Source organism: Culex quinquefasciatus, chromosome 2 (assembly GCF_015732765.1).
Source record: "Culex quinquefasciatus strain JHB chromosome 2, VPISU_Cqui_1.0_pri_paternal, whole genome shotgun sequence".
Lineage (NCBI taxonomy): Eukaryota > Metazoa > Arthropoda > Insecta > Diptera > Culicidae > Culex > Culex quinquefasciatus.
This window is the reverse complement of record NC_051862.1, coordinates 202,964,481-202,979,546: the sequence shown is the minus strand read 5'-3', so window position 1 is coordinate 202,979,546 and position 15,066 is coordinate 202,964,481. Positions and strand designations below refer to the sequence as shown.

The 15,066-nt window shown below is 34.4% G+C and overlaps 1 protein-coding gene across 1 annotated transcript; it reads right to left on the bottom strand.

Moving 5' to 3' along the window:
* Positions 1-8,842: 8,842 nt before the first annotated feature.
* LOC6048504 (37 kDa salivary gland allergen Aed a 2) lies at positions 8,843-13,997 on the bottom strand. The gene is made up of 5 exons (XM_038251031.1): positions 13,949-13,997; positions 13,677-13,889; positions 9,503-9,724; positions 9,261-9,449; positions 8,843-9,208 (listed from the first exon to the last, which is right to left on the bottom strand). The coding sequence occupies exons 1-5, from the start codon at positions 13,988-13,990 to the stop codon at positions 8,912-8,914; spliced, it is 963 nt and encodes a 320-aa protein (XP_038106959.1). The 5' UTR covers positions 13,991-13,997; the 3' UTR covers positions 8,843-8,911.
* Positions 13,998-15,066: the final 1,069 nt, after the last annotated feature.

The window sequence follows — 15,066 nt, the reverse complement described above, 5'->3', positions numbered from 1 at the left end:
TCATATCCTTGTTGCACCACAAAACGATCCCCAAGAATTGCGTCAGGTCTTTTAACCACTATTTACAGTCGATGTCCAAACACACATTAGCTCATCACCTTCTTCGACGATTGTTACAAAGTACGCGGTTGTTTCCACGTTTATGGCCACAATCACGTTTCTCCCTCACCCTAGTTCGGACGATTTAAATATCCATCCAAAGTTGACGTCGTCGTGAAGAACCCGGTGGTGGTGGTTGGTCTGGATGTTTACACAATTGTGTTTACTTATCAGCCCCGTTGTCAATAAAGGTTAAAAATTAAGAGAGGGGAAGCTCAAAACCAGTAAAGATCCTGTTTCCTGGACGCGTCATAAAGAAACCTATTTTTATCATTTTATGAAACTGTCACACCAACCTTGCCTTCTCTGCACGGACTATAGCTTGTGGTTCGAAAGGTGTTTCTGGAATACCTGGAAGGAAGCAAGTTTGTTATCACTTTCTGCAGGTTTCGATACTGGGAAATTGATTGGATCGACAAACCGCACCGGACCACGTGGTTTCGCACTGACTCAATCTCAGCACGTGCATCGGACCAGATCGTTCCATTGGATAAGGTACGTTCTAATCAACGCAGTCTAAGGTGACTTGGCAGACTTCGGCACAGCGGTACTCCACACCTTGCGGTCCAAGAAATCCTGGAATTTTCTTCATCTCCTTCTGCAGACCTACATGTGCGCTCGCGCCAACTTGACCCAATCCTGCAGACGAGGAAGATGAGGACGAGAAGAACCTGCCTCAAAGCAAGGATCACAATAATTAATAAGATAGACACAGCAAAAACAAAACCAAAAACTTATCTACGGCCTAATCTCGGAACCGTTTAGGAGGTTGGCCTGTTTACCTCAAATTAGGATTTGTTTTACAAAACTGTTTGATTTCGGGCTCGGCCCTCTTTTGGCACGACCACGCGATGACTAGCCGGAACTCGACGACCTCCGGTAATTTTTTGGGACGTCCCGCAGGCAGATTGGCGCCGTCGGACTCCCAGCGGCAGTTTGTTGGGACGACGATGTGCCTCAAGGAAATAACATTATAATTTAGCATCGTTCGGGCGTTGTCTGAGCGGGATGACTTTCGAAAAAAGAGTCTCAACCCCGTTGCAACCGAGCGGAATTCAAGTGTTGCAAGTCGCTGGTGTTTTCAAAACAAATTATGCAAGTTGTGAAAAGGTGTTGTCGACGGCGCGTTTTATACTCCGAACTTTGCGAATGCACCACCAGAACGAAGTTGTTGAGTCATTTCTGGTTTCGGTTGCACCAATTGGTGGATCGGGGAAAAAAGTAGCTGCAAATTAACTTGATTGAAATGGTTTATTACTGACGCATTTTAACGATACATTTGTTGGTCCTGAATGGACGTTCAAAAATTTGCATAACAGTTCGATTTGATTAAACCTTCCGGCGATACATTGAAATCGATACCAATTGTTTGAATTTGCGATCGGTATAATTTAATAATAATTTTGCTTGTCATGATTTTTGTATTGAAATTGGTAAGTTGTGTATTATACTTTTGTTCAGCTTTGCTTCACAGATTAATCAATTCCATTTTTCAACTTTAGATTTTAGAGGGTTAAATCATACACAAATGGAATATTCTTAGTGTAAGCTTCCTGATTGAAGTGAAAAGTTATTTTAGAAGAAATTCAAAATGTTAAAATGTCAAAATGTCAAAATGTCAAAATGTCAAAATGTCAAAATGTCAAAATGTCAAAATGTCAAAATGTCAAAATGTCAAAATGTCAAAATGTCAAAATGTCAAAATGTCAAAATGTCAAAATGTCAAAATGTCAAAATGTCAAAATGTCAAAATGTCAAAATGTCAAAATGTCAAAATGTCAAAATGTCAAAATGTCAAAATGTCAAAATGTCAAAATGTCAAAATGTCAAAATGTCAAAATGTCAAAATGTCAAAATGTCAAAATGTCAAAATGTCATAATTTGACAATTTGACAATTTGACAATTTGACAATTTGACAATTTGACAATTTGACAATTTGACAATTTGACAATTTGACAATTTGACAATTTGACAATTTGACAATTTGACAATTTGACAATTTGACAATTTGACAATTTGACAATTTGACAATTTGACAATTTGACAATTTGACAATTTGACAATTTGACAATTTGACAATTTGACAATTTGACAATTTGACAATTTGACAATTTGACAATTTGACAATTTGACAATTTGACAATTTGACAATTTGACAATTTGACAATTTGACAATTTGACAATTTGACAATTTGGCAATTTGACAATTCAAAAGATGTATTGTTTTTAATTCATGAATTGCTTATCTTTTCTCTTACACCAAATTGCCTAAAGCATTTGTTTTCACAACATTTAATAATATAAGTACATTTTAAACACATCTTCTTATCAAGATAAAGATACTTTTTGAGGATTTCACTCCAGAACTTAATATTTCATAATACTTTACCTACCAGGGCCAAGAATTTCATTTTTTTTTCAGATAACTTCTCCCCTCGCCGTGTCGATCGTGCTTGCCTCTTCCACAATATTGATCGATCCCAGTGCGGCACCTTACGGTAGTCGGTCATTAATCTTCCCTCGGCGGCGGTGCAATCACGTCTGACGACGAGTCAAACTTTGACGAAACATCATAAAGATGACGATTTACGGCAGGTCATTAATAACTCCACTTCCAGGCGCTTGTTTTTCGGGGGGCGCCGAGTTGTTGTTCAAGCAATTGTCACCCGGTAATTCCCAAACGTCTTTTTATTCCGGAAAATCTTTCCAAACTGAACGGGGAAAAAAAGATAGATTTCAAACGATTTCCGAAGCAACGACAACCTCTTTTTGAGGTTGGGCTTTTCCGGACCCGTAGGGAAAGATTGAGCCGGTTAAGTTATGATAGGCTCACTTGACGATTTCGGAAGGAAGGGGGCGCCACGACACGGGTAATTCCCTTGTTGAACATCGGATTTGTTATTTATTTCTGGGAAAATAGAAATAAAAAATGATTTTTATTTCCCGCGACTGGGTGGCAGCGTGTTACCCCTTTTGTAAGCCAAGGCTTAAATTTTAAGGGAAAAATCTGCCAATTTTGAAGACAACCTTGTAAGATTACGGCCAAAAATTTTTCCCCGCGTGACGATCCAGCAACTTCAACGCGAGAGAGATTATTTACGACCCAGCAGCGGTGGTTGCCTCCGGAGGACCATTTTTGGACCGCGTGAGGTGTCGTATTTTATACGTTCGCGCGACTCCGCGTTGCGTATGTTTAAAGTGACAAGTTACATTACGACGGGAATAAATTCTGAGATTATGCACACAATACCCGCTTTGGATCGTAGGGAAATCCGAGCAGACACTTGGCCTCTGACACCACCGGTGTGGAGGCAATCCGGCAGGGAAGGTGTGACATTATAAAACATTTGTGAATTTTATTGCCTACAAGATTCCTGGACATTGAACCTTTTTTTTAGTGCTGGTTCGGGATTCGATGCGAGCCGGAGTTCTGTGTGTCTGTCGAAGGTGGAGATCTCGTCTAGAAACTAGAATCTAGAACGAAGATCGAATCTCTTGATTGTCTTCTAGATTGGTGAACCATGGGATATTTTATTTCTATAAAATGTAATTTTCAATGTTTTAATATATTTTTTTCAATTAAATTTTGTCTGCACTTAATTTAATATAAATTTTGAATATAATTTTTAAAGACTAAACAATATTTTTTCGAGAAAATCTCAGACATTTAATATAATGTTATTTTTATTGCATTTACCATTTTAAAATATTTCAAATGTTTTTTTTTTATAATAACATACAGTACCGTGGTTCAAGGGTATATGAAAAAGACATTTGAGCGCAAAATTGTTTTTTAACTATTATATTCCCAATATCTAACCTAAAAATTTGCGCTCATTTGATTACGATTTTGTAGATCCAGTGTTGACCTGAAGTTAACTTTGAAATTCAGTAAATTTTATTTATTTATTTTTTATTTTTTCGCATTTTTTAAAATAAACTAAAAAAATCATCCTGCATCTTTTTGCGATCAGTTCCTAGCGCTTTGCGATGTTGTACAAAGTTGTTCCCCGGATCAAAATCTATTAAAAACTTTACGGTAGGAAAATTTGAAAGAGTTTCGTGATACTTTCTCTTAGAAGATGTTAAAAGTGAAAATTCATCATAGTAAATTGATTAAACTTCCATACTAACTACAGGTCAAAACCGGACCCACAAAAAATTAACCAAATGAGCTGCTATTTTCATGCTAGTTTCTGGGCCCAAACTTCTTCAAAATTCCGGGTGATGCGCTCGAAATAAAACACTTTTGTCTTTTTCATATATCAATGAACCACATTTTAAGCCCATTTTTTTTTTGGTAAGGTTGTATGTAAAAAATATATGTGAAGACAATTACATTATTCAAATTTTCATCAACGCATTCACTAACGTTTATGACAAATAATTTTTAAACTAAAAAATATATTTTGTCTTTCGCGTTTACTTCAATACTGTCAAAACACAAAAAGTTCAAGAATTCCACTTTTGGATGATTGTCGTACACTGTTGAAATTTTCAATATGTTTTTGCAAAAAAAAAATAATAATAATATAAATTTAATGTTCTTTGGTGTAATTTCTTAAGCTATTCCATTCAAATTCTGTTGCAATTTTTTTATTAAAATGTCCAAAAAATCAGGGGACAGTAAAAATATTCAACAACTTAAAATTTTCAATGTACAACTGTAAGTTTAATCAACAGAAAATATTTTTATAAAGTTTTCAACATGTTATAGGTAATTCAAAAATATTTTGAGTTTCTGTGAATTTTCGTAGCACCGCATTTTTTATGCACCAGAAGATAGCAATTTTTAGAAGGTTATAATCAAATTGCTTAAATTAACGAAACATTCTAAAACAGCATGGGAATCATCTGGAGCATTTATATTTTAAATTATTTTTTTTACAGCTTCCTGGAATAATCTTGATTGTATTTATTATATTTATCATATTTATTATATTTATTCTATACACTATATTTATTATATTTATTATTTATCATTATTACAAAACTATATGCTTATTAGATAATACACTAGAGACTCACATTTACACTTACAATCATTCAAATCATTTAATACATTACGCATTCAACAATTTTCATCGGCCCGATGAAATTCCCCTAACCCCCATTCCAAACCTCCCAAAAATATTCCGTTCACTTTTAAAAGTCGCATGGGTTCCCTGCACTTTTGCCACTAGTGAACAACAAAAACATCCCCTCCCAAATCCTCACGGGACTGTATGGGCGTACACAGAAAAAAATATGTGAATTTACTCGACACGGAAAAAATGAATCACATGTAAACTCAGTTGATGTAAACTTGAGATTCGACGTAAACGGTTGAATCACACGTAAAATCATGTTTTTACGTATAATTTGTCGCAAATTTACATCAATTTGCATTTAAATTTAAATGTTTAATGACGTGCAAAAGTGTTACATCATAAATGATGTAACATTCGGAAATATTTTTTTGTGTGTAGCCTTGGAGCACAGTGTGGAAATTTACGTTCTTAGATATTCTTGGTTGTACCGGGCAGCAATCAAATTGTCTAAGAATATTGAATTGACCATTGTGGCACCTCCTACAGCGTGGTGCAGACCCGTTATGCTATGCTATGCTATGCTATGCTATGCTAAAATAGCAATTTTTAGAAGGTACTTGAAAAAAATAGCCGCTCCATTATTCGGTTCAACTTTGAAGGAGGCCTTCCCTTCCTCTCCTGACATTAAATTTGAGAATTATTTGCAACGGTCTTAAAGATTTCAAAATGGACATCAACAGGATGCTCTGCCTTGAATTTCTACTAATATCAATTTTGCAATATATTTTTTTATTTAATAACTTTTTGTCTTTAAAATATGTATTTTGTTGAAGGTTAATTTTTTGTTATTTTTTATTTGTGCATATGATTTTTGCGGTGCAAGTGGTTATTTTTACTGGATTCTTGGGACATTTTCACATAAGTTAAGTGCATTTCGGATGGCCGCATGAAGCCTCCTCTCTAAATACAGACTGATTTTTAAGAAAAAAAAATGTAAAAAATGGGGAATCGAGGCAAAATGGACCCTTTGCGGTTTCGTGAGGTGGATGAAACCATCACCAATCGTTTCCCCGGTTTTTTTTAATAAAGAAACACTATTTTTCATACCAGGGAACCAGCCGCGTTCAATTAAGTCCGATTTTGGGTTCCATTTCGCCCACGGTGCACTGGCTCACACAGTAAAATTTATGAAAATGATTGATTTTACATACCATTATCTATGATAAAAACTAAAACAAATTGATGAAATTGGTAACATTGAGTTTTCTTAAGGAATTTGGAAATTATTCATTTTAATTTGCTAAAATAGATATATCTCGAACTGATGTGACACAAGCTAAATATTTTGAAAGCAAAAATGTTCAGCAAGAAGTTCCCTTGGAGTTGATAATATTGATTTTTTCGATTTTTTTGTTTTGTTTTTTCAAGTAAATAATTGAATTTTCGACACATGTTGCTGATGAAAAACGCACGCGTTCTGGGAAATTATATTTTTATACAGAACACAGAAAAACGGAGCATTTTTAAATTATGTTTTCATGTTTTAGAACATAATCTTATTTTGCCTATGAAAACAAGCAATTTTTTTCAGTAAAACTTAAATCGCGAGTCCTTAACGATTTTACTGATTATTTCGTTGAAAACATTGATCTGAGATAAATACTTAGCAAAATGGGGTTAACCCAATAGATTTCACAGTATCGCATTTTTTTGAGAAACCTAGTGGTTTTCTTTGAAAATACTTCATACGCCAGATTTGTAATGATCTTAATTGTTTAAAGAGAATTTATGTAAAAACACAATTAAACATCCATGATGTTGAAAACAGGGTCTTTGAATCTAGAAATTTACTTATTCTATATCGATTTTTGTGAAATTACTTCAAAAAGGAATAATATTACATTAAATGGTTTTTTTTTTTACAAAATTAAGCTTATTTTAATGTGTTCTTATGTATAAATTCCAGAGTTTTTTGTTGTTGTAAAAGTCCTGTACACGATAGTTTATATATTGTGTTGCATTTCGATGACTTTGTGCTCTCTAATGCTAACTAGATAGGAAAACCAGCAAGCTTAGTACACGAGAGCACAGAGGCATTGATTTGTTAATAGGACCATTGATTAAATTTTAAGGTTTTATAAAGTGTTAATGTTGTTCACTTTTTTTAGTTAGGCGTCATCCATAAAGTACGTACGCTCCTAGGGGGGGGGGGAGAGGGGGTTACCGAAGGTGTGACAAGATGTGACGAAGGGGGGAGGGGGGGTTTGCGAGATTGTGACGTCACGCTAGGTTTTTTTATGATTGCATAATATTGCATTACATAAATGTACACAATTAAATTAAATCCTCTTTTCTTAAAATTGTTTGCTTACTATTATTTAGAAGTACCGTCATCAGGGGTGATGTTGGATCTTACAATTTTTTGCATTTTTGTATGACCCAAACTCACCCCCCAGACCCAATTTCACCCCTGATGACGGTATCACATTATAATTTATTATAAAGTCAAATTTTTTTTCAGCTGGAACTCCAATATTTTGCAAATTCTTGCTTGATAAAAATAAATGCTTTGAAAATAGGGTCTTCATAAGAAAACTGCTATAAATGGTGAACTTATTAGATACAAAGCTGTGAAAAACAGGTTTCATGATTTTTTAATACTTGAATATACCAGGTCTTCTTATTTTTATAAGATACAAAACTGCTTTTTGTATTTCGCAATGATTATTCTAAAAAATGAATAATTAGAATAATTTAACTTATTTCTTCATATAAAAATTGCCAAAATATCAAAATTATGAGAGTTTAAAGATATCAAAACTATAAAAACCCCATCAAAAACAAGGGGGGTCTGTCAAAATGTGACGTATTTTTTGAGGGGGGGGGGGGGTTCAACCTTGTGTGACAAAGTGTGACATAGGGGGAAGGGGGAGTTAATTTTGGCCGATTTTTGCGTGACATACTTTATGGATGACGCTATTAAGTTTGTTTTCGTATTTTTTTCAAATTGATTGTTTTTTTTTGTACATCAGCTCTGATCTCCATTAATTTGAACCAGTAACGGATGCTTACGAATGGGATCCTCCCCCACCAAACGCAGTGTTCTTGAAGATCAAGCAGTACTAACCCAGCAGCAGCAGCAACGCGTGAACATAAAACCAATCTTTATGACACTTTACCTCCTCGTAGCGAGAAAACGAGTACAGAAAAAAACACACACTCGGAAAAGTCGTCGCCGCGGTGCAAAGTTCGAATCTGCTTAGAGACTGCTAAGAATTAAAGCCGCCAGGTTCTTGGATTGTGGGTGATATACGGCGCGCTGTCATATGGTGGTGGTGGGGGAGACCCGTCGAGGTTTGTTTTGCTGCGGTGTCACCCCTCGATGGCACGAGACCTGGCGATTGGCTTTCGGAGTTCTAAGGTTGATTTAGACGGTTTGCGGTTTTTCAACAGCTTGCGCAACGCCGGTCTCCAGCTGGCGATCTTGAGCCGAGTTCTTGGCGCGTGTTAGCGATCGAGTTTTTTTCGGGTTTAGAATTACCTTGCTGCGGGATGGCGTTTACGATGGCGTCTTGCCGGGCTGTGAAATGGAAAGAAAAACGGAAGGAACTGGAGTCTGGAGTTGGCGCCAGTCTGGAACTTCTGGAGCAAAGGTTTTTCCAATGAGAACAACGGTATCGATTTCGGGTCCACGTGTGTGAAACATGGGTTGTTTTTACATCGCAAGTTTACGACTTTAATGTGACATTCATCGGACTGATTCTGATTCAGTGGGGACAAATTAGTTACAACCCAGTGCGGAAATCCTTTTCCTTTTGGCCGCTGCCACCTGGCGACGGTCGTAGGTTGGAGGTCCCGGAATGGTGAAGGCGTAATCGTAGTCGGACGAGCGGAACTCGCGATAGTCGAAGGCTTCGCGAAAGGGGTTTTTGAGCTTTTTGTTGGAAATCATGCATTTGAAGTAGTTTTGGGCAGTGGCTGGTCGATTGTTTTGAGGGCATTTTGTTAAGGTGATACGAATTTCATCGTCTAGTGTGGATTGCCCAATAGCATGGAAATCTCTGATCACCTCCTGTGGCTGTAAAGAGAAATAAAAGTTATCTTCATTTGTATGTTTTACAAATACTCACATCTATTTTATCTTGTTTATCCAAGTAGCGAAATCCTGCGAAAATGCAATTAACCAAATTTCCATAATTTTTCGTAGAGCTGCGTGTTTTACGTTGTCGAAAGTTGCAAATATCGGTTTTGTTGCATGTTATAAACTTATTTTCACAAAACTCCACATAAGATTGCTTTCTCTGACGAATGGTTGAGCCCTAAAGAATCATGAATGATAAGCACTTCTATCAAGATAAATGTGTTCCATTACCAAATCTCTGTAAATCTTCGTATTGATCCTAGGACTTCCATTGAACAATTTAATCAATGTAAGCATGTGATTTTTCAGCTTAACAGTCAGTGCATAGAAAACAGCCTTACAGTCATGCAACTCTCCAAAATTATGCAAAGCTGCGACAAACTCATCGACACTTGTTTGACTTAATTCGTTGTACTTTTTGAATCCTTCAAATTGGCTGTTGAGGTGATGGGTCTGTAAAAAGTGAAGAAAAAATAAAATGATTATTTTTAAACAAGTTAGACGGTTGCAAATATTTTTCAAAGTTTATGTCACCCCCCCCCCCCCTTAAAAATTAGTTTGATAAATTAGGAGTCACAAAATATTTTTTTCAAAAAACATTTAAATTTCAATGGAATTAGAAGTCTAATCAACTAAGAACAATCTAAAATGCCTTTTTCAGCATTATAATTTTCAAGTTAGCATATTTTTAATGGGCTCGTTTATAAATTTTTTGAAATTTTATGAAATTACAACGTAGGGGAACTATACCCTTTCTCAGCCTGTTTCTATTATCGGCCTATCAGCACTTTGGTAATGAATTACAGCTTAAATAAAGTGTTTTTGACTGTTCCAAAGTAATAAATAGCTCAAATTAAAGTGAGCAAACAACTCTTCATTGTTGATACATCTGAAAATGTTGATTTAATAGCGGAAAACGGCAAAAGTGATGAGAATTGGTCGAACGGCTTAGTGTGATTAAAATGGGTATATTTCCCCTACATCACCGCAAAAACTTTTTTTGCTCGCTAAAATAAAATTTTCGTTAATACTTAGAAATCTTGGAAATTAATGATTGCAAAACAACTGGAGAGGTGTATAATGCAGTTATAAACCCTTTTTTCATTCAAATGTTGGCCTGCATTTTTTTTTTTTTATTTTTTGGAATCGTACTGACCGTGTTAGAGAAATGTTTAAATCACGTCAAGAACAGGTTTTCAAAATATTTCTAAAAGTTTATAAAAATAGGTAACTTTAATAAAGAGAATGTCAATGAATTTTATCAATGAAAAATAATTTTCTCACGAAGTGGTCGGTTTTGACGAGCGATGTACTGTAGTTCCAATCCAAAGGTCGTGAGTTCGATTCTCGTACCGGAATGATGAAGTTTTAAGAAAATGGATTTGAATCGAAAAATGGAATGAATTTCCAATTTTTGCTATTCACTTTGAGAAGATAAAATAAATTTGTAAATAATAGATTTTGAATGTTTTAAAAACACAATTCGTAAACTCTCCAAATTTTTATGTGTATTCCGTAGAACAAATTTTGTAACAAATTCGAATTCAGTTTTAAATACAATATGATGAATTTAAAATTTTAAAAACAAAACTGGTTGTAAAGAATGTTAGGCAAAATTCTGACAGTTTACAATTATGCCTAACACTTGTATGTATTTTGTTGAAAATCTTTAAAAACCTTTTTTTTTCATTTAAACTATAGTAGCAACCTTAGTGATGGTAAATTTGAAGTAAACATATAATTTTCACACTTTAAATTTCATTTTAACAAAAAAAAAAAATGGAGGGTTCACCCACTATTTTTTGAAATAATGAAAACAACTTTATTTTTAAAATTAGTTCTTGTGCGGCCAATTATTTCCAAAACATTTACTGGGGCATGCTTTGGAATAATTATCTTTAAACAAACCTTACCAGTTGAAAATTTTCGAAAAAAAATTTAAATCTTATCAAAATCACCCCAATTTACGGTATCCCGAAAGGGTTTTTCTTTAAAAAAATGCTTTGCTTAAAGTTTGATTTACATATTTATATATCATGTTTTAATTTTTCAAAATAAGTTTTTGTTACAATATTTTATGAGCGTTGATTTTTTTTTACAATGCATTACATTGATATCGTACGTCACCATAAAATTTCATTGACTTTAAAAATTATAAAAAAATTCTAATATTTTTCAGCAAATACAATTTTGAGACGAACTTCTTTAAAACAATTAATAAAAAAAATCAAGCTATTTTTTATAGCAGCAGAAGGAAATACAGTCCAGACTTGATTATATGAAGATTTTTCAAAACAAAAAAATAATTTCGTATAATTGAATCTTGAGAATTGGGTCATATTTCAAAAGACTGCGACTCTAACTCCGACTCCGGCTCCGGCCTTCCGCTCCAACCGACTCCGACTCCGACTCCAACTCTGGCCTACCAACTCTAGCCGACTCCGACTCCGACTCTAGCATTCAACAAATGGTTGGCTTCGACTCCACATATTTTTAAATATTTCAAAAGTTATTGACTATTATTTTCAAAACATTGATTATTTAAACACTATCTGAGTGTCATATATTTCTGAAGAAAAATCAGTTCGAATCACAAAACAGAAAAAATGTTTCTAGGTTACAAGTTTTATACGTTATTTAAACAGAAATTAAAAATTGTATCCAGTTTCGAAGGCATTTTAAGAAGAATAGTTTTGTAATTAAATTCATATTTATTTACTTAACTTTACATTTACATTTAATTTAATGAAAACTAATTAATAATAATATAAAATTTTATTTTTTTAATGAATCATTAAAAGACACCTAGCCTAAATGATCGATTAAACATATAAATTCACTTGCTCACTTTTAGGCTGACACTTAAAAGAAGCACAGTGACTATCGAAATCACCGTGTTTTTTAAATAACAATTTTGAAGAAACTTTTTTTAAAGCTCCATTGGTTTTTTTTAGAAGTTAATGGCCATCATGCCAGAGATTATTTTTACCGGTTGAATAATATGTTGATTTTAATTCTTTTGAGCAGTATTTGAAAAATAAATTAAAATCCTATCATTTTTTAAATACTTTTTATTAAAAGTTCCTTTTTGATACTGAAATCTTGAGATTTGTCCAACGAAGCAGTCAAGAATCAATTAAATATTTCTGACTACAAGACCAATGTTGTTTATTATTTTTTAGTTATGATACAACATAGTAGGGTAAGAGGGGATAAACAGCTTCTCATTTAGTGAAAATAAACAATAAGAGCTTTCCAATCACAATAAATAGCTTTAAAATTATAATGACATCTGATAAATCTATAAAAAAAAATGAAAAAAGCAGCGCAGTGCATACGACTTAAAAAACAATTAAAAATATAAGAAATTTTGTAAATTAAGCTGTTTTATATAAATACTGAACAATGAAAAAACATATAGTTTTGTTGAATTTAAGATAACTCTGACTCCGATTCCGGGTTATCAGAAATGTTCGGCTACGACTCCGACTCCGACTCCAGCTTTGACGAGTTTGACGACTCCGACTCCGACTCCGACTCCAGGTCCGCAAAAAGACCCGACTCCACAGCCCCGCTTGAGATAATCGAATCGCAAAAAAAAACTTTTTCTCCAATGTCTCATGTTTGATTTGTAAGTTGAAGTATTGAGGTCTACTTCTCTAAAGTGGCGGCCATAATCACGCTGATGAAATACATAAATAGGGGTAACAAGTTTTACATTTAACAAATTATTTAATTACCGTAAACTGGGGTGACTTTGATAGCCCGGGGTGACATTGATAGAAATTTGATTTGGCTACTAATTTTGATACAACCAATGTAACGGTCTCATTTTTGCATATATGTTCGATAATAAGCTATCTCTTAATGCTTACATACTCAAAATTCTCAAAAATGTTTGTATATTAATTTGACGAGCATTTGAAAAACCTATCAAAGTCACCCCGGGCTATCAAAGTAACCCCAGTTTACGGTATACAATATCAAATATGAAATGAAAATTTGAAATAAATAATTTTATAAACATTTTTTTTTCATCATAAATTCAAGTCAATCCTAATCGATTACAAAATTTGAACAAATCATATACTGAATCAACACTGAACAAAAAAATTGTTTATAAATAATGAGCAAATTGGCTTTTTTTACTGTCTAATTTTCATGGTCTTTTTTCAAATAGATTTTTTATTCACAAGAACCAAACAAAAAGAAATCATTGAAATATATTTTAATAATTATAAAATACTATAAAATGTGATCGAAATATTTTTCATCATCATAAGATCTAACCATATCTGTTTTGAGCAAGGTCAGTTTATTGATCTCGATGAAAAATTAATATTTAAAAAATCCTTCTGATTAACAAAACAGTTACCTCTCAAAAAATTGTGATACGTTCACTTACCATAAACCTTTTAGTCGTCACATTAAACAACTCTAGTTTTTCCAAACAGCACTGTACGTAGCACATGGTCCAGTTGTCCACGGGTTCAAGTTTCCATTTGGCCCAGTTTTTTATCCGAACCGTTCGATTTTCATCATTTGGAGTGTAATCCTCACCACACCTCGAAAATCCAAACAACACTTGCTCCGGATCCAACGGTTTCCATGCTGTGATCTGACTTAAAAATTTGTGTTATTTAACTGACATTTTTTTTAATAAAATTTATTTAATACAGATGAAGTAATCAATATTAGCAACCCCAGCACGCTAATCATTATGTTTCCACACGTTTTATACAAACTGACAACATCTCATCAAATCAGCACGCTTTAATAGACACTTGAGGTGTCTTTATTGTTCCGCGATCACCTGGACAAACAAAGCTTCACTTTTCCCGTATAGCTATCAAGCAGTATTGCGGCAAGTGTTATTAATTGAATCCATTTTTCAATCAGCCACACTCCAGAGCAGCACTACTGTGTCAGCCTTCATTGAGCCACCGTTCAATCATATCTGGCCGCTCTGATCGCCACTGGGTAGTGTAGTGCAACCTCTAAAAAGTTAATTACTGCGGCACGGATTCCGGTACGGAATTTGACGAACAGGAACCACAACCTGTCCGATTCCGCAACTTGAACAGGGAACGGGTGCTGAGCTGATAGATCTCCTGAGCTACACACCTTTTAATCAAACTTTTGCACAGGAAAAAAAAACTCAATTTTGACTTATTTTGCTAATTTTGTGTAAGTTTGGTTAAAAAATAAAATTTTCAACTGTTTGCCGATTGATTGAAAAACAATTGCAGGGGCACTGGAGTTCGGGCCGAGTTCAAACCATCAATCTTGCAGCTCCAGTGTCTACAGTTGAGGCTCTGTACAGTAGCTTCTCGCCCTAGCAATTGCAGCAGCAGCACCAGGGGTGTGTATATGGGTAGATTTGAGTAGATGACATCTACTTAGCTGTTTGTTTAAATTTATTAAATTTTTTAAGGAAAAATATTCCAGTTAAACGATATTTTTGACCATAAAAGGGTTGGCACAAAGTTTCACCAATTTCTTGGCTCAATTTTGAAGCGCCCTTTTCTTTTTTTAAGTCATATGCACTCTTTCTGGAAAGTCAACCAAACATTTCAGTGTTCCAGTGTAGTGCTGTCGCAGTTAGTCGCAAAGTCGCTAAGTCGATGCGCGATCGCTGCGCGATGGTTTGGTGTTTGCTTTATTTAAATTTAGCTTTGTCACTCTTGCGATGCATAAGTTTTTTTTTTATTTGACTCAATGATTTTCGGTTGTTGTGCGCACGCAACTATATGTTTTCCCAAAAGCGAGAGAAGCCGACTCGCTCACCAAAATGT

Bases quoted from the DNA above. Each gene is read 5' to 3' on its own strand.
- LOC6048504 (XM_038251031.1), bottom strand. From the start codon at position 13,990: ATGATTAGCGTGCTGGGGTTGCTAATATTGATTACTTCATCT. The intron at 9,725-13,676 runs GTAAGTGAACGT...CACTTTTTACAG, and splicing joins TGACGACTAAAAGGTTTATG to ACCCATCACCTCAACAGCCA. The intron at 9,450-9,502 runs GTAATGGAACAC...ATGATTCTTTAG, and splicing joins CGAAGATTTACAGAGATTTG to GGCTCAACCATTCGTCAGAG.